Source organism: Anarrhichthys ocellatus, unplaced genomic scaffold (assembly GCF_004355925.1).
Source record: "Anarrhichthys ocellatus isolate YVR2014 unplaced genomic scaffold, GSC_Weel_1.0 scaffold32, whole genome shotgun sequence".
NCBI lineage: Eukaryota > Metazoa > Chordata > Actinopteri > Perciformes > Anarhichadidae > Anarrhichthys > Anarrhichthys ocellatus.
Genome location: NW_022280062.1, coordinates 3,435,301 through 3,458,691, shown reverse-complemented (window position 1 = coordinate 3,458,691; position 23,391 = coordinate 3,435,301). Strand labels below are relative to the sequence as shown.

Here is a 23,391-nt window from a genome sequence, read left to right as displayed (position 1 = left end):
GCGTAATTTTTTCTAAGCACATCCGTATCCGACCGTCCACACGCAAACGCAACCCCGGAGTTCTCAAATACCTCCAACCTCGGTGGAGTTTTCAGATTCCTCCGTTTAGGGTGCTCCAAAACTCCGGCGTAGTGTGGCCGCTCAGTGTAAACGTAGCAAATACGGGGTAGTGTAGACAGGGCCTTAGTACTGAGCAATTTGGAGCTGTTGTGGAAGATGTCTTGCATATGAGCACTCCACATTTTTCAAATCTTTTTCAGAAGCAAACAACACATGAATGGCTTTCTCTGGGAAAAAAAACTTTGAGTTTAAGATAGGTTGTATATAACCTTTATGCCATATTTTTACCGATGTAGGTGCCACTTTACTCCATAAGAAAACAAAGTGAGCGCTAGAACCTTACTGTTGCCGTAGGAGAGCAATTTGCTGTACCAGATTTTCAAATGAACTGGCATGTATCTTTATTGTTATAATAAGGCAAACCACACGTGTAGCCTAGGACTCTATACACCAGGACAACTCTTGCTCATCACTTAATGTCCCAGGATCCTAATCTCCTCACTCTCCAGGCCTCATCTTGTGCCCTTTATTTTATCCATTATCCAATAATAATTATTATTATTAGGTTTGAGATGTCATGTTTTGACACTAGATAACCCATAATAATTAAATTAGAGCTACAGCCATGTTAAGTAAGTGTAAGAAGGTGTCGACTCCTGCTGGATTTGCGAGGCGAAAGGTCTGGGGAATTAGTGGTCATGGTTCGTGGGGATCGATTCGGAATAACAAGAGACTCTGTGACATTATCGAGCCAAGGGATGGGAGGCCGTCACATATCTTCCCAGATCAATATGTATGCAGTCTGTTGTCGTCTTAGCCCGAGAGACAAATGGCGTAAGAAGGGAAGGGTTAGAAACAGAGAGAGGATGAAAGGGAGAGGGTGAAACAAAAATACAAGATAGGGAAGGGCAGCAGAAATAGAAGATGAGAAAAGACAGAAAGAGGGAGCCTGGGAAGAATCATGGTTACCGTAAGCAGTCATGCATGTGACTTCTCAGAATTAGGTAATTCAATAGGACCATCCTAAAGGGAGAGGATGAGTGTTTGTGGTTATGGTTGCCAGCAAGCTTCAGCATGACTTTTACTCATTCCCCAGCTAAAAGAAGCATTTTCATCATGTTGGGTTTAGAAATAGGAGGAATATGTTTGCTCTGTTGGCTCAATTCATGCTTTTTGTTGTTGTTGCTGATTTAAATCACCAAAACAGCTGCCTTTATATTTCTGCTTCATTAGCATTTAAGTTGTCAACCCATTAATGCAGCACCAGCAGATGCAGTGGAGCCAACAACATGGTATTTTGTCAACTGATAGCTTGAGTCTGCACAATCTCCTTCACAGTATAAAACCACTCACCTGTAGCGCTCCACTATGGCTTTGAAGGGACACGATGTTGGTATATGTTCCATTTAAAGGCTTTGTTGTCCACGGTGTACTGCGGTTGAATGGATGACAGCAGACAGTACGGTAATTGTGCCCTATTCCCTTACCCTCCTGTCTTGCTCCATTTTATCCCTTTAACACTCAAGAGCCTCATTTTGTGCTTCTATTTTCTTTCCTTTCTTTCTCCTTGTGTATCTGTCCACTTTCTCCCCCCCCCCCTGTCTTCTGTTTCTTGTCTTTCCTGCCCTCTCTCACAGTCCGTTGATCCAGGCCAGCAGTTTACCTGGGAGAACTCCAACATGGAGGTCAACAAGCCAAAGAATCGCTATGCAAACGTCATTGCCTATGACCACTCCAGAGTGGTGCTCACCTCTGTTGACGGTAAGAGCTCGTGTATCCACTCAACCCCTCAGACAGCCATTGACAGAGGCTGCCATCGATCGAGACCTCCTTCAGAAGTACCAAGGATATTTTGGATGCCTGCAGCTGCTGCTTTGGGAATCCCCCGTTTAACCACTAAACACATGTACCCTTTTTGCTTCAGTGCAGAATGTCAGTCATAATATAGAGATTGGAAAATACCATGCATCTTAAGTGACTTATGTGTTTTGATGAAAATGATTCTGATTTTAATCTCATCTCTGTTTCCGAGCAAGCGTATCAGATAAAAAATAAATAAACCACACTGTGAAATGTGTCAGTGACGTTCTTACTTCTTGTCGTTAAAGCCGTTCCAGGAAGTGACTACATCAATTCCAACTACATTGACGGCTATAGGAAGCAGAATGCCTACATTGCCACACAGGGGCCACTGCCAGAGACACTGAGCGACTTCTGGAGGATGGTTTGGGAGCAAAGATCAAACACCATCGTCATGATGACCCGACTGGAGGAAAAGTCACGGGTAAGGAGAGAGGGTGTCATTTACTATACAACGCTGACAATTACTGACTTTATTCCATAACATTTGTTATGATGTATCCATTTACTGACATGTGCATACTTAAAGATTTAATCACATTCATTCAATCATTTTTGATAATAAATGACGTATGAACTCAATCACTATAAATGATTTAATTATGAATAATAAGTCATAAATAATGACCACCTCATAATATATTTGCCATAAACTATAATATAGAAGCCAGAAATACATTTTACTCCAAATGCATTTGCATGCAGCAGATGATGAATTGATTTGATGTGCTACCCCACCCTTTACCACTGCTTAGTTGACAAATCTACCAACAGGTGGCCTCTATGAATGGGGTTGTTATACTTGGAGGAAAACAGATGACTGGGGCCATTAGCAGTCGACAGTATCAGACGGATCAGACAGTCAGTGTTTGAAAATTGAACTGTGGCCAGAAATGGAGTTTTCTGACATATATATATATATATATATATATAAGAATATATTTATGTAGCTCAACTCTGGGGACGTAACGTTACACCCAACAAAGCCTGAAGGCATATAGACACCCGGTCTCACTTTAAAGCAAGATTTGTCAGCCTGATCAAAGTCACAAGCGCTTCAAAGGATATGTTGGTTGTTTTTGGACCGTATCGCTTCGTGCTGCTTCTCTCCGGCAATCTCTAAAAAGTTTTCCATCAATTCCGTCTAAATCTGTTTGTGAAGTAAACAGCTTCTCGCCGTTTAACTTTTCCTTACTGTTTCCTTGCCACTCATGGTGGAGTTGCCATGACATATACAGTGTCGTTATGTTTAGAGTTTCATAATCATGCAAATGCTTTTTTTCATTTGTTATTTTGAAACCGCTCAGAGTTCAATACTTGATTGCTACATATTTATTTTTGCAACACCACGCCACGGATTCATAAACATCGAGGGCCTCGTTCGTGTTTGCACTTTCTGAATTTGGCTCTTGAAAGTCTCGGCACGATAATGAAAATGCTGTAGTTGGAGTTAAGAGGATTGTCACCCAAAAACACCTGTGCGGCCCTAAAAATATTCAAGCTAATAAAAGCAAAATAAAAGGAGCACATGGGCAACTTGAGATTCAAAATTGGGAATGGGTTTATTTAATTACCATCACAAAATCATGCTCATGAATTCCATGGAGGAGTTAAATCAGTATGGAGCCCTGCCAGTGTGTAATTCTTTTATTAGTGTCTGCACTCGGTGCCCTAATGAAAGACAGTCCCCAGATTAAGAACTGGAAGTAACAGGGATTGTAAATGAAAGAGTTAATTTCCAAAATCTACGACATTGATTTTTTTGAGGGGTGGGTGGAAAATCATTACAGGATGCTCTGTTCACTATTCAGTATCTATAGTGAGTCTGTAGCTAGCTTTTTGTCAAGTAGACTTAAATTACTTAGCATCCTTCAAAACGTACCGTCATCTGTTTTAATTTTGAGCTATCGATGCAATCAATCATTTAGGCAAATTGTGGGCACACTGTGTCTTTTTAGAAAGAGCTCATTTATTTGTACCTTGGAGAATATCTGCTGATATGGTCTGCGGATATGCTTGATAAGGTGCTTTTTATTTCACTTTCAGGCAATCTCAGAGAGGATATACTGTACACATCCTCACAAATGCCTTTCCATACGTTTAGTGCATCTGAGTGGCAATTTCAGAGCTCTGTGATGGATGAACATGCTCGTCCTGCTTTGATCTTAGGCTCACAGTCGCACATACATGCACAAGGACAAAATCAGCGCACCACAACAAAAGGAACTTAGAGAGAAATGAAACAGCCCCTCAGCCTGTCCCGACTTCACACATCTGAGAGCCAATTGGCTTGCCAACACTATGGAAAGAGATGTAGAGAACCAAACCGCCCTTTCACCAGTATAGGTGGAAACGTGTTTTGTCAGGATGCCTTTAAATCTTCAGTACAACATCATCAAACGGTTCGGAGCTGGAATTTCCAAACCAGAAGAGGGTGTTTAATTACCCGCTGCAAAGAGCATGTAGAGTTGTTATCAGCATTGCTGACATTTATACTATTACCATATACAGTATATATTATTGTGTTCACGGCTCGTAAAAATGTTTCTGTGTAATTACTCTTTGAACACTGGTGAGTATGAATCACAATTACAACCTCTGATTATTTTTGTTAATGACATTTTAAGTTAAATTAGAATTAGAAATCTCTCTGTGATACTGTCTGTCACAATTTACTATTATTTCTTACAATACAATATGAGACATCTAACTGTAAATTGAATTGATTACATTTGTTTCTGCATCAGTGCTGAAAATAACATTTATTTAATATGTGGATCCGTCCTGAAAAACCAAATGAGACAGCAGAGTGCGTCAGACAAACTGTAGCAAGTTGATAATGAATAGACATTTAATAAGACGGAACTGAAAGACGACTGTACTCCAGATTAGACACATTTTCGGGGAGGTCTGTTATACATTTTACATAAATACACATCCTCTATTTGACTATGTCTCTCTCACATACGTACAAGGACAAGATGAGTGAGTAACCTCCATCACCCAGCCAGACTGACGTCTTACGCCAAACAGAACTGGAGCTTGACATATATGATGAGATGCGGCAGCAGAACAATTTTAGCCTCCGCTAGCACTACTATCATTACCAGTTAATAAAACCCTAAAAGGTCAGGATTTGAAGTGAGACCAGAAGTATTACTCGGTGTGTGTGTGTGTGTGTGTGTGTGTGTCTAGATAACAGGTCTGTATCCTCTGTAAAAGGGCAGGCGACGACATATGAGAAGCGAGGTTCAAAGCAGAAGCAGATGATAGCGAAACCTGCGGTCTGTGTGTGTGTGTGTGTGTGTGTGTGTGTGTTTGCGAGGGAGAATATGCCACCCAACCTCGAACAGCACAGAGATATTCATTACGGCGGTGACTGCTAATCCATATGTCTGTACTGCAAGCGGTTCCCCATCACTCAATTGAGTTTCTCCTGCAAGGTCTATCTCTGCCTCTGAATGGAAGATGTCACCAGGGGAGGTGAAATGTGAGGGGGTGAATTTGAACGCATTTTGTTTGTCGATTTCTACCAGCTCGCTGAGACAGCCAATGCGCTTCCAAATGTCAGCTCGGTACCGCGGTATCAATATGATTAGCTTAGCAGCACCACATCTCTTCCTCTAATGTTATCCAAATCAATAGCAGCAAGTCATTGTCCCTGCAATTCTGACAGTTCGCTCAGTTTTTATATGTAAAAAGGGAGTTGAGCAGACGTGTAGTGATTATGTGAAATGACAAGTTTTACCCACACACTTCTAAAATGTTTCGTGTTTTTTTAGCTCATGCTATTGTCCGGAACGCCTGTGACTGATTGAAAATGGGTTCAGCTTATCACTTAAGACGCGTAGTAGGTGGACCACATTGTTATGGACTGTTTTTCCAAACAAGGTTTTAGTCTTGAAAACTTACACAGAGAATCGGCTGAGCCCGGAAGCTAGAAGCAAGACCAATCAGTGGGCAGAGTGTTTTGATAATGATGTGACTCATCGCCTCCAGATACTTTAAAATAACTCAGAAGTAGTTAAGGACATATTTTCCCTACGTTTACTGAACAGAAGCCTTATTATTGCTGTTTTGAAACCAGAGCCAATCTCCCGTGACAGCCAGTCAGCAATCTCACAAGGAAGAGTTCATGTAAAAGTTGCGTTAAGTAGAGGTCAACAATTTTAAGTCTTTTTTCTTTCAGTTTAATGCCAATGGATCCTAGCTGAAGAGAGGGAGTAAAGCTAAATGTGTTTGTCATTTTCATAGATACACAGACTGAAGCAAAGCCACTCGGTGCCAGTGTTTAAAGGATCTTAAGCCTCATTCACAGTGAAGTTGGTTTTGTGCACATATGCATCGTATCCAGTTGGACGGACCTGCTGTCTTTTAGAAACGTGTCCCTCCACAATGCAGTGCCCAATCATCACAAATGCGCCTAAAGCACACATGACAAAGGGTTTCAAACCATCCGGCAATTAGCTAATTGAAAATGATCACAGGCCGGTGAAAGACAAAGTGGGCTTTTTAATGCCCTTTTGAAGCCCGCTTCAAATGCTGACACACATGGATGCACATGCACATGCTCAATTCACTTGACTTTTTAGCAGATACAGGAGCTGACTCTGAGTATTCAATTTTTAATTAGACAGTGGACAAAGCCTTTGATCTGACCTCTCTAATGTTCCCTCCGTGTTAATCAGTGTGATCCTACAAGCCTCTCACAAGCCTCGTGGTGGATGTTAGCAGCAGTTCAGTGCTGACAGTGTGCCCCCTCTCTCTTGCTCTGCCAGGTGAAGTGTGACCAGTACTGGCCGGTGCGAGGCACAGAGACCTATGGAATGATCCAGGTCACCATGCTGGACACCGTGGAGTTGGCCACTTACAGCGTCCGTACTTTCGCTCTCTACAAGGTACAGTACTGCCTCGTCATTTGCACTCAACCGTACACCATACAGGAAGACGGCTGATGGCGTATATCGGATTGTTACTTTAAGTAATGAGGTGATTGAACGAGTCTGAGCTTATGAATATCTTTATGTGTTTTCCGAGAAGACAATCTGTCTTTTAAACATCATATCAAGTACCTTCTGAAAAAACTCTGAAGTTAGGGTTCTATTATAGAAACAACTGCTGTTTTTCTTTTGGTGCAAGGAAACTTAGATTTGAAAATGTTCTACAATGGTGTACAAAATGTTATTCATGGCGCGTTACGATTTGTCTCTGATTTGGGTTTCGGCACACATCTTTGCAGTTTGTATGAGACAGTTGGTTCGTCTTCCTTATGCAACCGTAGAACATTCACATCTTCATAAGGCCATATTACACAAACTGCCCCTTATCTATGTTCTTTACTGATGCCTAAATTGATCAGGAGTTTTAGTTTAGTATTACTGAGGTCACATTTTAAAATGTATTCATTCGTTTTTTTCTGAAGACAGATCAAGGCTATTAGAACTGGAATCTTTTTTTGCACTGCTGTAATTGCTTTTTAACTTTCGAAAGTTGGTCTCTTGTTCTTTAAAAGGCAATAAAATATTTCAGTTTTCCCTTTGATTCATACTTTTCAGTGCTATGATGACGGGACTGATGTGTCCTTTACGTCTCCTCTTCCCTGTCTTTTTTCCATTACTTACTTATAATTTCTAACGTTATTGCAAGTCTCCCGCTTCAGCAGTTTTTTTGTGACAATTCCAAGAAACCTTTTCTGAGAAACTGCTGAATTAGTGTAAATTATAAACCTTACCTACTGCTGTTAACAAAGTTATTATCCAGAGACCTTTGCTTAAAATTTGCTACATTGCTACATTTCTGATTAAATCACGTATGCCTTCAAATTTCAACTGTAGAATTTCCTCCCTTTTCATCAAAACAGTGTGAACTTAACTTGTAAAAGTTTTCCCCAAGCATGACAAGTTTATCTTTAAAAAGCAGCCAATAACATATAAGTCAGGATGTCTTTGCAAACATACGCCTTTCTATGTTACTGACTCCTCTGACTCTCCTGCAGAATGGCTCCAGTGAGAAGAGAGAGGTGAGACAGTTCCAGTTCATGGCCTGGCCAGACCACGGGGTGCCAGAGTACCCCACCCCCATCCTGGCCTTCCTTCGGAGGGTAAAGGCCTGCAATCCTCCAGATGCTGGGCCCATGGTGGTCCACTGCAGGTGGGTGTAGACTGGAACAAGTGCACTATGTGTGCCTCCGGTAAATTAACTGCTAATTGTCACCATCGCATTTATTTATTTTGCATGGCTTGTTTTCTTCATGGATGAAAAGAATTGGCTTAGACAGGGTTGTGTTCTTTAATCAAAGATAAGTGCCAATACGCCGCAAAGGACACAACATGCAACAGAGATGTTGAAATCCTTCCCCAGGAATCAATAATTCTGTGTTCCAGATGTTGCATGCAGTCGAAAAGTCTCTCAGGATGCCTCTACAATCACAAACGTTACGCTCTTGTGCTAAATGGTGTAAATCAACTAATCTGGGAATCAAAATGTCGAGAGAGAACATAAGAGGACTGGAAAACCTTACATTACACATTCTCAATGCATCTTGACTCATCTCAATATTTTGATCTCCATACCTTTTCTAACCACATTGAGATGAACATTTGTTTTGCATATTAGCTCATATAATGTGAAGTAGCATTTTGAAACACAAACATTTAGTAAGGGTACTTGAAAACTGATACTTTATAATAAAGTGCTGATTTACATCTTGCATGTTAAATACTCTAGGATGATATATTAACTCAGTATTGCTGTGACTTAGTGGTTTATAAGTGCTTTGGATTTCCAGCTCAACACTGATAACCCTGAGCTTTAGTGCTAGTTATGTCTATAGATGTGTACCCATGTGTTTGTACTATCAGTGGATCTTGTTGTACAGCGTAAACAGACGTGAGACAGTTATCTGTTTGTGAAATAAAGTTTTTCATCCGTCCTCACTCCATCAGTGCGGGTGTGGGCAGGACCGGCTGCTTCATCGTGATCGATGCCATGCTGGAGCGCATGAAGCACGAGAAGTCTGTAGACATCTACGGCCACGTGACGTGCATGCGTGCCCAGAGGAACTACATGGTCCAGACCGAGGACCAGTACATCTTTATCCACGAAGCACTGCTGGAGGCCGCCACATGCGGCAACACTGAGGTTCCGGCACGCAACCTGTACGCCCACATCCAGAAACTCACCCAGCCCCCGCCCGGTGAGACGGTTACTGCCATGGAGTTGGAGTTCAAGGTGATTGATTAGCACACACCTCAGACAAGTATTACTTAAGGCACTATTTGATGACTTTTTTAGTGTGAAAAATCTACTCCTGCAGGATGTAATGAAGCATTTAACGTAAGAAAAGACATTTCAGAACAGCTTTATCTGATTTATAGGGCACTGGATAGTTTGCAGGGATGGCATTGTAACACTGTAAAGGAAGAGAGTTTTCGTTAATTATTAACAGAAATTAGAGAAATGCTCAATCCACTCTGATCTAATAGAGTTCTGACCTTCAGGGTTTTACCACTGTGATCACATAGAGGTTTGAATTAATGAATTCACCAAATAAGCCAATGCACAGGAATGTTTCTCTGTGACATGCTGGGACATCTCAACAGCTACAGTAGCATCAGTGCATATGAACACACATGTTTCAGGGACAAATGGACCAGAACAAACTCACGTTAACGCACAAACACAACAATACACCTACACATGGAGGATTACTAAAGTGACTGACCCTCGCCCAAACACACACAGCTGGTGTTCAAGGTGACTCGCAGTCACACGCGCACCTTCTGTCAATAGCCATCGACTGTGATGTTATTACACACTTTCCTCCCAGCGCGGCTCTGCCATTAGCCCTCTTATGACCATGATCCATTCTGTTTGAAGTGATAATAGCATCTACGCTCCTGCCAACAACGGAGAATGAAAGAGTGAGAGAATGATTGCGGCGTATGTGGGGGCCACAGCCTCCATACCCGCACAGTCTGGCCACAACATGCACACACAAATTCTCCGAGAGTACCATGACTGTCCATACACACTCCTGTGCTGTCCATCTGTGCTCTGTCTATTGCCAGCACTGAGCTTGTCACGCCCACAGTCCTCCAAGCTCTGGAACTCGATGGGAGACAAGTCTGCTGCACTTAGTTATACCTGCCAGCAGTATTTATCTTTTATCTTGACAGGAAACTTGAAGTCTAAGTCTAAATAGAGACTTGACAGGGAGGCTTTTCAGACTTCCTTGTTTGTTTACTGCAGGTCACAGGTCACACTTTTATTCCTCTCCATCTCTCTCCCTGTCTGATATCTTCCAACCTGTTATTAAACAGAGACTGGCCAACTCCAAAGCCCACACATCACGCTTCATCAGCGCCAACTTACCCTGCAACAAGTTCAAGAACCGCCTGGTCAACATCATGCCTTTTGAGTCCACCCGCGTCTGCCTGCAGCCCATCCGTGGCGTCGAGGGCTCCGACTACATCAACGCCAGCTGCATTGACGGCTACAGGTATGCAAAGGACTTCAACATCAACATTTGACATGAATACAATGACAATGAGTCGGCTTAAAGTGCTGACTTTGACCTTTAAAGGACAAGACTGCATTGTTCTATATTTATCTAATTAACAAACGCCATGAAAAGATCAAAGCCAGCAATGCATTAGTCCTCTCTCTCTCTCTCTCTCTCTCTCTCTCAATACTTTCAAACTTCAATACAATGCCACACTGCCTTTGGCTCTTATTTCCAAGTCTATTTGTTCATACTGGAGATGCAAATCTCAAAACACCGTTCACAAATACATAGTTCATAAAGCTGGGTACTGTAGTTTTTAGCAAACGCAACTAAAACGGAAGTAAATTTAAGTGACAGATTCAAACACATTTAGTGTTAAATGCAGCAGGATGGTGTATGAGGCCCAGTGCAACAGTGATCCGTTACATGTATTCAAAGCAACCAACAATCTTTTTTATGGCCTCACAGTGAAATAATCACCTGTCGATCCATCCGAGCAGGTTGAACCAGACTGAAGGCAACAAGAGAAGATGGGTGCCGTACAGGCCTGCCTTAACATTCGGGGGGGGGGGGGGAAATCATAAACAACCATGCAGACATTATGTGAGCAGGACTTGCAAACAAATATTAAGGTCGATGTTAATTTTACAATAACTTCTCTGGGATAGGGCTATAATCCCATATGGTTCCTCTGATGTGGATCTAAACATCCTTAAATTGAACCTGAGAGTCTACGCTGTCACCTTACACACATTGTGTCATTTCAAATCCAATGTCCCGGAGTACAGAGCCAGCACAACAAAAATTGCATCACTGTCCTAAAACACAGCGGAGTTTCACAGTGGACTAGATGAAAATGCATGGGAGGGGACTGAAGACGAGCCCGCAGTGGGTAGTATCCAGTTGCAAGAATGACTCGCGGCTCTGTCAATGTGGCTCTCGTCCGCTGAGCCACTACCACTTTCACATTGAAGCTACTGCATGTTCTTGTCTGCTCTGTGAGTCCAAATTGCTTCCTGGAGGGAGGAAGATGAAAAGGCAGCTCTCTGTTTTATATCTATATAAGTGCCACAGAAGAGACAGAGAGAGCTAACTCTTCTGTGGTTCAAGTGTACAGCGAGGGGATGGATTTAGCAAGCATGAAATGCCATTTAGTCAATATGGGGTTGTGCTTCGTACCGGGCCATGAAGGAGACAACACTCCCCCAACCCCCTCCTCTTCCTCCAGTTCTGTTGTTAATGAGACGGTGCTCCGCAGAGGCAGACCCTCTGTTGTTGCTGTGTAAATAGCATAATTGCAGCAGGAGAGTAGTGTAATGAAGTGTGTTTCCAAACCCCTCCCTCCCTTTTCTTTTTTCTTATCCGTGTTCTCTACTTTTCTCTCTTTTTTTCCCCTTTCCTTTTTTTATTTGTACCCCTTTCTATCTCTATCCTCCTCGACCTGTCTCCTTCGCACCTCTTTTTCGCACTCTGTCTCCACACGCCCTCTTAATTTTCCATCCAAACATCATGGCAGACACAGACATATCCGGGTGGGGACCTGTTGTGTGCACCGACGGCACTGTGTGATTAAGCCCCTTTTAAATCCTGGCCATAAATAAAAACTAAACAGGGGCCTCCAGTGCCCTTCACCCCAGCGTCTTCAAGAAAAGCCAATAATATGCTAAGCTAATGAGAGGCGAACCATTGATTCCAGCTATGAGCCCTGGATATGCTCCGATGCAGGCTGGAGTTTTAGCATTGTAATGAGGTTGAAATGAAACGCTATGTCCTCAAGCGCTGCAGTCATGTGGGATGATGCAGAGACTGCTTTGTGCTGTTTGGCAGCGCGCTCATCAGGACACTGTGTGCAGAGAAGTCAGTTTTGTGTGGTATGGTTAGAATTGTTTTTGTTTTGGCTCGGGGCTGTATTATGGGGAGGTTAGAGGGGTCCACCCTATCAATTTGAAATTTAGCATTCATCCCCTGCTTAGCTTTGCTTTCCTTCTCTGCCCTTTCCTTATTTACTTTCTTTTCCTCTCTCCTCTCCTCCTCTCCTATCCTCTCCTCCTCCCCTCTCCTCACTTCTGCTCTGCTCTGCTCTGCTCTCCTCTCTTCTCCTTTTCTCTCCTCTCCTCTCCTCCCCAGCAGTCAGTTTCACGTTGCACTCTGATGACCAGCTTGAGAGAGCAGTGCTCACTCTTTTCATCTCTTCTCTGCATTTCCCTCTCAACATCCTCTCCCTCTACTTTGTACATCTCCTCTCTTTATTTTGCATTTCTCTTTCCCCCGTTTTCATCTTTTTAATTTGATTCCTCACTCTGTTGCCTCTCCCTCCTCGTATGCCATCTCCTCTTCTCTCAGCCAATCTGTTGTTTCTTTATTTGTGCGGGCGAAGCCCTGAGCATATTCTAATCTCCCGGTTCCACATTAGTGCCTTGCCTGCAGCACCTTCATTAGTTGTTCAGCCGTGGCTCGGTGCGTGACTGAGTGTGTGTAGTTGCGTGTCTGAATATACATGCGAAACTACTGCACGCATATATACGTACACCTGAATGCAAACTAACATGTGCTGCAAGTGAGAGTGTGTGTGCGTGTGTGCACGTCGAGGGTTTTGTGTTGGAGCTCTGTCTCACTTTGTTGATCAGTGCGCTGCTGCCACCTGCTGTTTGACAGAAAAACTGCTCAGCTGAACCAAAGTCACGTAGGACACCAGCACTGCTTTGGCTCAGTGGATGAGCTCATCTCTAGTTTTGTGAGCATAGCGCTCTCTCTCTCTCTCTCTCTCTTTCTCTCTCTCTCTCTCTCTCTCTCTCTCTGTCTGTCTGTCTGTCTGTCTGTCTGTCTGTCTGTCTGTCTGTCTGTCTGTCTCTGTCTGTCTCTCTCTCTGTCTGTCTCTTTGTCTCTCTCTCTCTCTCTCTCTCGCTCTCTCTCTCTCATTCTGTGGTGCTATACAGAGGAAAGGGGGAAGATGTAGAGGATCTATACAGGCTTAAATAGCTCGATGATGATGATAGTTGCCAGGGATTATTTGCTATGTTCATTAAATGTGTAGGAATTTGTCTTGTTGGCATTAGGTTAGAGAACACGTTCACAAACAACAGGACAACAGGACATTCAATTTGCAGCTAAATGCTTTTCAGCAGCGTGGCCTTATGGGTTTTGATTCCCTTTCCTACAACTGGTATATAAATGTCCACTAAATGGTGGCTTTCATAGAACAAAAGCCAGCCTTTGAATTGTGTTTAAAAGAAATGCTGTCTGAACGTATTAGAGCACTTTATGTGACACCAGTTTTGTTGCATGTCTTTTATCTTGTCTGTTATTAAATTTGTGGGTTGGTTTAGCCGTCTCTACAAAAACAGCACACTTTATCACCACAAAATCCATTTCTTGTTATTGCTTTGAGATGCGCTTTATAATACCAGCTGTAAAAGCACCATCAAATTCTTAATTATTATGTGTTGTTTTTAATCTTTGCCTCCTCTATGTGCTGTTGTGTCGTCAGACAGCAGAAGGCCTACCTGGCAACACAGGGCCCCCTGGCAGAGACCACCGAGGACTTCTGGAGGATGCTGTGGGAGCACAACTCCACCATCGTCGTCATGCTCACCAAGCTACGAGAGATGGGACGGGTAAGACACAAACACGTACTACATGAACGTGTGCGGCACTTCTAAGGTCGAACTAGCGGCTCCAAAACTGTAGCCCACAAACCACTGGGTGACGTCACTGTGACTACGTCCACTTCCTATATACAGTCTATGGTTTTTAGTCTTTATGGTAAGCTCAGCTAATCAGCTGCTGGCACCAGCTTCATGTTTAAGGGACAGATATAAGAGAGAGGTATCAATAATCTCACCTCATTTTCAGCAAAAAAAAACGAGCAAGTTTATCACTCAAAACTTCAAACGAAGGAAAGAAATCAGTGCCTTCATCTTAAATCCATAATATCTTTGACTGAGCTGTTTTTTGTGATTATGCATGTGATTCCGACAGCACCTAACTGCTTCATAGCTTTTATCACCCTCTCGTCCATAATTATAGTTTATGAACAGAAGCCCTCATGCACATCATCGCTGTAGTTAAGAACACAAACAAATTATGTAAATATTTTGCCACCGTAAATTAATCAGACAATATTTCAAAACCACAGATTAATCTCTCCTTTTGTAAGCAGAGACCTTCTCATCACTCAAAATGACTAATAACTTACAGAAGAACCTACTAATAATAGTACCCTGTAATTGTACATGTGGAAGTCATTATGTAAGACTGTATTATTTCCATGAATGTGTTTGGAAAAAGATTCTTCGAATACAAGTACTTCAAATGTTGCCTCCCCTTGACTTTTGCAGGAGAAGTGCCATCAGTACTGGCCAGCAGAGCGTTCAGCCAGGTATCAGTACTTTGTGGTGGATCCAATGGCTGAGTACAACATGCCCCAGTACATCCTCAGAGAGTTCAAAGTCACAGATGCCAGGGTATGTTGCTTTGCCCTTGTGTGTCTGTGTGTGTGTGTGTGTGTGTGTGTGTGTGTGTGTGTGTGTGTGTTCATGTATGTGTCCATGTGTGTGGGTGAGGATTGATTGGCATTTTCAACTCAAATCCCTCCTAATTTTAGGTTTTCATACAAATGCTGACAGTCTCGCTAAGTGTTAAGAATTATACTGGCTGTGATTTCAAGGTAGAGATGATCAGAACGTATCCTGTGTTATTTCTCCTGACAGGCTGACATCAAGTGAATGCACCATCAAACATGTTTACCCAGATTTAGCAACAGTGTACTTGCTCTATGGATTGCGCGTGTGTGTGTGTGTGTGTTCCAAGATCACTGTGAAAATACATGAAAAGCATAGCCTTCAATCCCCAAGGGCCAGTACTGCAACTCCCTGTGATGCAGTACTTTCAATGGGCTATAAATATACTTCACTGTCATGAGAAGGCCCACAGCAATGCACTGCACTCTAATCCCACAACCACTCCTTCTTCCACATATACAGCTATATATACAGTATGTGCATAGAAAGAGAGATAGATTCAGAAACACATTCCTCATATGCACGAAAAACATTTAATTCACACATGCTGACATCACAGCGCTGTCAAATATAGCTCGCAGTAAGTGTCTGTCAGTCCTGGTCCTGGAGTGCCAAAGTCCTGCTGGTTTCTCTCCAGCTTTATTCATATTGCATCCCAAGTGTAAATTAGATGATTTTATGACTGCAGTGAAAACTCACAGGGTTACGGTAGTCGAAGGCATCGACTGTGGGTTTTTTCTTTTGTTGTTGCTGAGTGCATATTAGAGCGAAGGCTGCAGAGAGAGATGTGTGAAGCAGAAACTGCAAAGTACAGAAGAGTGTTATTTGCTCATAGTGATAAATAAAAGCATTGAAGAAAGTTCAGCTGAATTATGCACACAATCTCCTCCATTTTTTGTATGTCTTGTAAATGTACTTATTTTGCTGCCCCTCAGGACGGCCAGTCCAGAACAATCCGCCAATTCCAGTTCACTGACTGGCCCGAGCAAGGAGTGCCAAAAACGGGAGAAGGCTTCATTGATTTCATTGGACAAGTGCACAAAACCAAGGAACAGTTTGGACAGGATGGACCAATCACTGTACACTGCAGGTGAATAAGATCATGAATTAATTTTAGAATCATAACATTAGGATAAATCTGTAGGCAGAGCTCTATACAGGCTTGAATAACGATGTAGCAGCAGAGTTCTTAAATGATATAACCTTTGTTCAACATGCACGAGATATTGACTGCACTTTAATCCTGAAAAACTATTTTTTTACTCTTTAAAGAGGCATTTATTTAACTCTATAGTCATTTAAGAGGCTGATGAACTGGATTATGTTATACTGAGAGGTGTTTTAGTATTTAGTCGTTATTGACAAAATACTTATATTCATGTCCAGAAGCTGTTTGAGCCAGGAATGCTATGATATAAGACGTACTGCACACATACAGTGAATTATAATTCAGGTTTACATGCTTACAGATCAGGCTCTCCTAAAAGTTTTTATAATTTTTTTTGGGCTTTCTTATTCAGAAAAACCTAAAATGAGTTACCATTTAGAACATTAAAGTCATAAAGAGTTTAGGAGCCTCAGGCAGGAAGTGTTCTAAAGACTCCTGTGTGCGTGTGCCCTTCAGTGCCGGGGTTGGCAGGACCGGAGTCTTCATCACCCTCAGCATCGTGCTGGAGAGGATGAGGTACGAAGGAGTGGTCGACCTCTTCCAGACAGTGAAGACACTTCGCACCCAGCGGCCTGCCATGGTGCAGACCGAGGTAAGAGCAGACATTGTTCATACTCAGTATCTCACAGTGACAGGAAGGTATTCCAAAGTCAGTATTGAATATCTTTACCTCTGTGAACTTGATGTTATCTAGTAAGTGTGCTTTCTTTGAATAGTGGTTTTAGAGCTGCTTCAAAAATCCTGGAGCAAAGTCATCTGGTGCTATCGCAGAGGGCCAGTGGCAAATGTTCCTCAAATTAAGAATTGATAAATATGTTCCGTCACAAACAGGCAAGCATCTTAAAAAGCATATTAAAGGGGACAGTCATGGTGGGAATTTAAATGAGTTCATAAACATTTCATAATAATAAAGAAGAAGTTTGATTCCCTCAAATATAGGCTACCGTGACTCAGTTACTTATCATACACTTCAGCTATAGTGAAAGAGAAGAGTCACTTTATTACTTCTGAGTCAATAAACTTAAAATTACATAATTTTGGTTAAGCTCACCACACATTATTACATTATTTATTTTGCATGCAAAATTCATCAGTGAGATTCAATTAGTCTCTTCGCTGCTGAGATTATAGTGGCAAAAGAACATGGCCAGCTTTTTGTTGTGTTGTGCCATGTCACCTGAAAACCTTGAAGCTCAATATGAAAATGCACACAGCATATTGGTTAGCTAGCCTAAATGTAGCCATAATTGAGTCAAATAAAGTCGATTATATTTATAAAGCCCAATATCAAAAATTACAAATTTGCCTCAAGGGGCTTTACAATCTGCACAGCATACATCACCAACATACTCTCTTCTTAGAGAGATGAGGAACCACCCCCCCAAAAGAAAACACTTCAAAAGGGTTAAAGTAGAGACTATCTTGCCATGTGATCACATTATCCGCAACGGCAAATCTGGCCAGGGGCTTAAAAGTAGCTTCCCCACTTCCTCCACAGCCGTCTTCTAACTTCAATCTGATCTCAACTACACACCTGTAAAGTTGAGCCGAGGAGGGACAGACAGACAGACAGACATGCAATAGATGCTGTGTGTACAGAGCAGACCAGAGTAGTAAAATTACAGGTGATATTACAGACATGCATACATTAGAGACTTTTTTACGGAGAGTCGTCCTCCTCCTCCTCCTCCTCCTCCTCCTCCTCCTTTTCTTCTCCAGGACCAGTACCAGTTGTGCTACAGGGCAGCATTGGAGTACCTGGGGAGCTTTGACCACTATGCAACATAACCACTCCCACCGAGCAGCCTGCCTGGTCAAACCTCTCAGGAGTGTGCCAAGTGTCCCATCTCAGCCACCATCCACTCACTTGAACCCCCAAAAAAACCCGACCCCCTCGCAGCTACCAGAGGGGAGGAGAAAGGGACGCGCTTGCAGACGGGGTTCAACCAATCACAGAGATCCACGCCGACTTATCCAACGACATGAGATTTTGCTTTAAAAATAATAACAGAAACATTACAATGACAATGACAAATATGACAACACTTGTACAGATACGACAGCGCAGATTGGCAGTTCGCCTCTCTGCTCTGTCGAAGCCAAACCTCCCTGATTGTCAAAGGCTACTGGTAGCACTAAGAGAGCACTCTCTCTCTGTTTTTTTGTTAAATTTATTGTCAATATTATGATTCATTATGTCAAATGTTATTGTTTAGTATATTTGTTGTTTTAATAATCATTTTAACATCAGACATTTTGTTCTGTCTTAAACTGCCCAGCCTGGGGCATGCATTACTTTCATAATCGGTACTTTTTTTGTTTTTATTCTTATTTTAGGGTACTTTAGCACAAGGGACATGTATTTTTAACATGTTCCTAGATACTAATACAGGAGGACCACTGTTCTCTGAGCTGCTGTCAGATTTCTTTTGTCACCTGACATTATTGTTTTATTCATTGTATGTGTCATAAATATTGTGTTTGGTCTTACTCAGTTCAATAACTCAAAAAAAAAAAAATTGCCTTTTCACTTGCCGTTATGGATAAAAAAAACAAAAAAAACAATCAACTTTGAGAAAATTGATTTCAGAGCACACACTTGCGAAAGTTTGGCCTGTAGACATGGTAGCTACTTATAAAACAAGAAGTGAATTAGCTAACAAGAGACTAAATCAGAGGTGTACAGAAATGGAAAGCACATGATTTCTACGTGTTTTGTTTTGTTTTTCATCAGAAGCCTATGGCATTGAGGCCTTCATGCTCCACAGCGGAGAACTTACCTGAGGAAAACAGACTTTTGTACCCGAAGGGTTAGTTGGCAGAAAATAATCTCTCCTGATTTCCGAATAAAGTTGCTCTTCAAGTCCCTCCCATCTCCTCGCTGCCCATTAGTCTGGTCAGCCTGCTGGAGTTGAGCCACACAGACCGAAAGAAGTGGAAGTGGTTCATGTGGGCTGTGGAGTAGAGCCAACAATGCTGGCACCTGTACAGAATCGACCATTCCTACCAGAGGGAAAGAGACTCGGCCCTTTGGACTGAAACCTGATATTATTTTATACAGAAATAGAACTATAAATATTGATTATATATATGTATAATTACACATAGATATATAAACAGCTTCAAAGGTATATTGTTAAAAAGGATTAATTCCGCTGATCTACCTAGAGGCACTGCAGAGATCCTGCTGTCCTAGAGTGTGTATTAATGGAAACACCGTTGTATCTACTGTACTACCATAGTAATCTTCGACAGCTGGTTGTCCGTCTGAATGAGGAAAAACAGCACAACCCCCCCCCCCCCCACCCCACCCATTAAAATGGACTACTCTTCACCCAATCGCACAACTCAAGCACACATCTGCTCCCACACTGAGCCGCAGGAGGAGAGCATCTAATCGCAAGAGGCCTAAACATTGTGGTGGTGGCGGTGGAGGCCGGTGGTGGGAGGGAGGGGGGACTTGAAAACGCTGGCGATAAAAACTAAAATGTTCATTTTTACCTTGTGAATGCTTAGTGCTGTAGGGGTTCGATCTGTTGTACACACAGTCTGTTTTCTATTTGTTGACAAAGAACTGGAATTTAAAAAGAAACTGTTGATGAAAATGAAAAAAAAAACATTGATGTTAATAAAGTTAAATAATTGGGTTTTTGTACAAATCTTGGTTTGTGATGCACTTCTTGATCCTGTCGTGTTAACAAAATGTTAACGGTTAAATTCTTCAACGATAAAGCCTTCATCGTTTGCCTTTCGCCCTGAGGGAAACCAGGAAGCTCTCTGCTTCTGCCTTCGTTTCCAGGGACGTTGACTTTTATTCTGCCCAAAAAGTGTTCCTGATGCATGACCACTGTATCCTGTGTGATGTGTCCGTACATCCGTCCCATTCTCGTGAATGAATCCCTCGAGCAAATGTTATTACATGTGGCACAAACATCCACTTACGCTCAAGGATGAACTGATTATAATTTCATGGTCAAAGATCACTGTGACCTCACAAAACACATTCACGGCCGCAAGTCAATAATTCATATGCTAATTATGACAATTTCACACAAATGTCTAATAGGATAAAATAATTAAGTGATGACATTTTGGACAAATATAGATGTACGCTGCAACTTGACTGGTTAGCGGAGCCATATAACTGCGGGGAATCCACGAAATTTACACTTTACCCCCAAAATGATCATTTGTATTTCAGTTACTCTCCCTATGTTACCCTGAATTCTCACACTAGTCTCGCACTTGCACAGGCAGATGTGTTTTAAATTGTACAGTTTAAGCGAAGATTCATGCGTTTGGGAAATAATGAGCATACAACTGGATAAATGGGATTTGGATTATGCTGGATTTACAGTATGTGAGAGTTTTTACTTCAATTCATCAAGAATCTTTCTCCATTTTTTGATTCTTCATACGCTTTAACACAAGGTGACACTGGGTGAGTAATTGAAATACAAATGGCCATTTTGAGGGTGAAGTATTTTTTTTAAATAGTGTTTAGTATAGTGTGTATTTGTTTGTATATATATATGTCCAGTCTGCTTTTCATCAGCAGCCCTCTCAGCCTCTTAAATAACTGCCTGTCAAACGATAACGGGAAAGACAAGTTGGAATTACTCTTTCTGTGGAAAAGTCTGCAACGGTTTGGGTTTGTATATTTATCCTAAGTGTAGTGATTGTAACATATGCCGAAGATGTTGTTTAAAACATGGAAACAAACAGATGGATTTGTTGTTGCAGTAACATGCTGGAGAGGATGACAAAAGCACACAGACAGAATATAGAGCTGGATTTAGGGATAATTACTCAAGATGTTTATACTTTAGTGCTTCTGTATATATTGTGTATTTGGGAAACCAGCAACATCATAATTTTCTTTTGATTTAATTGTGCTCTGTGCTCATGTTGCAGAAATTATGTTTTTTTGTGTTGTACTGATGCACTGCTGTTCTTTCTGTTGTTCTGAGTGCACCTTTATTTTAGCAGTTCATATATTTATGTTAGTTAATAGTTTGAGACAGTGTTTCCTATTTTTTTTAACATGTTTTGAACTTTATTTTGAGTCCAAGTCACTATTAGTGGTAGAGGTGGTATTGTGGAATGTGGAATTTTGCTTGTAGCATTTTACAAAGTTTTGTTTTGGATCCCACAGAACCAACTGACATCGTTGTCGTCATATGAACTCTTGTCCAGGTGCAGTTTTTCCACAGTTGGTAGTATTGACTGTATGAAGCCTGCTGCGTCTCCTTAACACCCGTCTTTACTTTACTAAGAAGCAGCACAGCTCAGTGACCTGTTATCACTATCCTTTGGAGATACCATGACTAATCTGATTAGGTAAGGAAATTAGAAAACATATGGTTGGCTAATCTACATTGCATTGCATTGTACATTATGACGCCGAGTTGTGTGTTTCTTGTAGAGTTGGTGCACAATCTGCCCAAGATGAAGAAGGCCGTGAAGGTGAGTTGCTCTTCTTGAAGATTAAAGCGCAGTTGGAGGATTTGCTGTCTGAAAGCCACCTGGCAGAGGACGGCTTCCTGCTGAAGCATGTGCAGAAGAACAAGCGTGACTACGTCAGTCTCAAGCTCCTCACTTGTTTAAAAAAGGTAAAAATAAGAAAGGAAAAAAATTACATTTTGATTCCAACAATAGCAAGATTTTGTGTGCTTTCTGTGGTGTTTACATTCCCCCAGTTTGAATAAAAACAACCCAGTAAAATGCAAACAAAGCTGAGGTTGCTGCTGTTTGTCACAGATAAAGGCCCTGACCACAGACTGGCACACGACTCGAGCAGCAGCAGAGTCCTCAGAACTTCTGGAGGTGAACGATGAATGCACCATAGTGAGGCGGATCGAGCCGCTTCCCCAATGGCTACTGTGTTCCCTCACCAGCAAGCACCTCCTAGCCTGGAACATTTCTATGAAGACAACAACTGAAGAACACACAGCGCCTCAAGACCAGGAGCAACCTTTCCTCTCCATGAGTATGCTCCAGAAGTTTAGCCCTTATGGCAGTATTATTTCACTCTGGATCCTGTATCCTGGTAAAACGCTTCCCAATGAACTGCAGTGCTATGCCAAGTGTCACAAAGAGCTCGGCCAACATTTGTGTGCAGTTGTGAGGTTTGATCATTTGGACGAAGTCCGTAAGGCCTACAACGCCCTGAGAGCAGAGGAGAAAAAGTCTAACGGTGAGGGCATGTGTGTTGTACCTTTGGGATTCCAGTCAATGCACCACGTCACCAAAGACGAACCATCAGAGGAAAACAACGAGGACCAACCTGAGGACCCTCCTTCCCAGGAAAATCCACCTGAAACCTCACAGGATCCAGTCCAGGAGGAACCCTCCGCGCCAGTTAAAGTTTCTGACACATGTCAGCCCCAAAAGCCCTTGGATAATTCCATGCAAAGAACCTTTGAGCAGATCTCCACCAGCCATAACAGCCAGTTCTCCTCCGGTTGGAATCAGAGGTACAGTCAGAGGAGCTGGTGCTCTGGAGATTGTGATAATGAGAATTCTCAGAGCCCCTGGGTGCTGAGTCGCAAATCTGCAGCCAGTGCATTAAACCCCAAGGTGGCTCGGCACAGGAATGCGTCTTACTTGATGCAAAGAGTGCTTCGTCAGCCCTACGGCCCTGACGGCACCAGGGGCTTTCACAGCAGAGGGAAGCCGCCGCACCATGAAGTGCTCAAACGCTCCCTTGGAAGTATACACCACCTGTGCTGAATAACAGAGGCAGATGTCTGGAGCAACAAGATGCAAACATATCTTATGAGATGAAGAAGGAAATAAAATCATTTTTGCATTAAACGAAAAAAAAAGAAGCTATATTAAGTTTTTGGAATCTCTATTGATGAAAGATTTATTACTCTGGGGGCTACATGTAGTTGTAAACAACTGGCAGATGGGGGCAGCATTTAGCTGTGTCCACAGCTGTGTTATTTTAAACACTCACTTTGTCCTTGTCAAGCTGTAGTTGCGTAGGAGGTAAATACACTGCAAAGCATGTAAATAGAGTACAACACATATTAGCTGGAGGTACAAATTGTTACACAAACTGGGGTGTTTAAGCGCTGAAGTAAAAGTGGCTCAGAACTCACACAGGCCCCACACAGGTTTTTTTTGAAACCCCAGTGGCCTCTGCACTCCTGGCTCAGCTCATCTGGTCACAACTGCAAATTGCAATGTATATTTGTTCTTTGGCCAGGATGGATTTACCTTGTTACCACTTTCTCCAAGAAAGAGGTATTGTCTTTCAACATGCAACGTTC

The 23,391-nt window shown here is 42.2% G+C and overlaps 2 protein-coding genes across 27 annotated transcripts in view; both read left to right on the top strand.

Annotated features, from left to right (window-relative positions):
- The window catches only part of ptprfb (protein tyrosine phosphatase receptor type Fb), a 151,660-nt gene extending 133,064 nt beyond the window's left edge, over window positions 1-18,596 (top strand). For all 26 annotated transcript variants that reach the window (XM_031865068.1, XM_031865070.1, XM_031865067.1 and 23 more), the window contains 11 exons: window positions 1,698-1,821; window positions 2,169-2,344; window positions 6,699-6,818; window positions 7,916-8,070; window positions 8,865-9,150; window positions 10,242-10,420; window positions 13,914-14,040; window positions 14,764-14,889; window positions 15,882-16,036; window positions 16,571-16,706; window positions 17,834-18,596. In XM_031865068.1, the coding sequence (XP_031720928.1) occupies window positions 1,698-1,821; window positions 2,169-2,344; window positions 6,699-6,818; window positions 7,916-8,070; window positions 8,865-9,150; window positions 10,242-10,420; window positions 13,914-14,040; window positions 14,764-14,889; window positions 15,882-16,036; window positions 16,571-16,706; window positions 17,834-17,902 (1,653 nt within the window). In that variant the 3' untranslated portion in view covers window positions 17,903-18,596. The remainder of the gene's footprint in view (window positions 1-1,697; window positions 1,822-2,168; window positions 2,345-6,698; window positions 6,819-7,915; window positions 8,071-8,864; window positions 9,151-10,241; window positions 10,421-13,913; window positions 14,041-14,763; window positions 14,890-15,881; window positions 16,037-16,570; window positions 16,707-17,833) is intronic.
- A 1,978-nt stretch (window positions 18,597-20,574) lies between these two features.
- On the top strand, window positions 20,575-22,886 carry LOC116393028 (la-related protein 6-like). The gene is made up of 3 exons (XM_031864906.1): window positions 20,575-20,589; window positions 21,523-21,726; window positions 21,875-22,886. Exons 1-3 carry the CDS (start codon window positions 20,575-20,577, stop codon window positions 22,844-22,846), a joined length of 1,191 nt encoding a protein of 396 aa, XP_031720766.1. The 3' UTR covers window positions 22,847-22,886.
- Window positions 22,887-23,391: the final 505 nt, after the last annotated feature.

What these genes read in the sequence shown, in the direction of transcription:
- LOC116393028 (XM_031864906.1), top strand. An exon ending in TCCTCACTTGTTTAAAAAAG is followed by an intron (nt 21,727 to 21,874) that starts GTAAAAATAAGA and finishes TGTTTGTCACAG; the next exon opens with ATAAAGGCCCTGACCACAGA.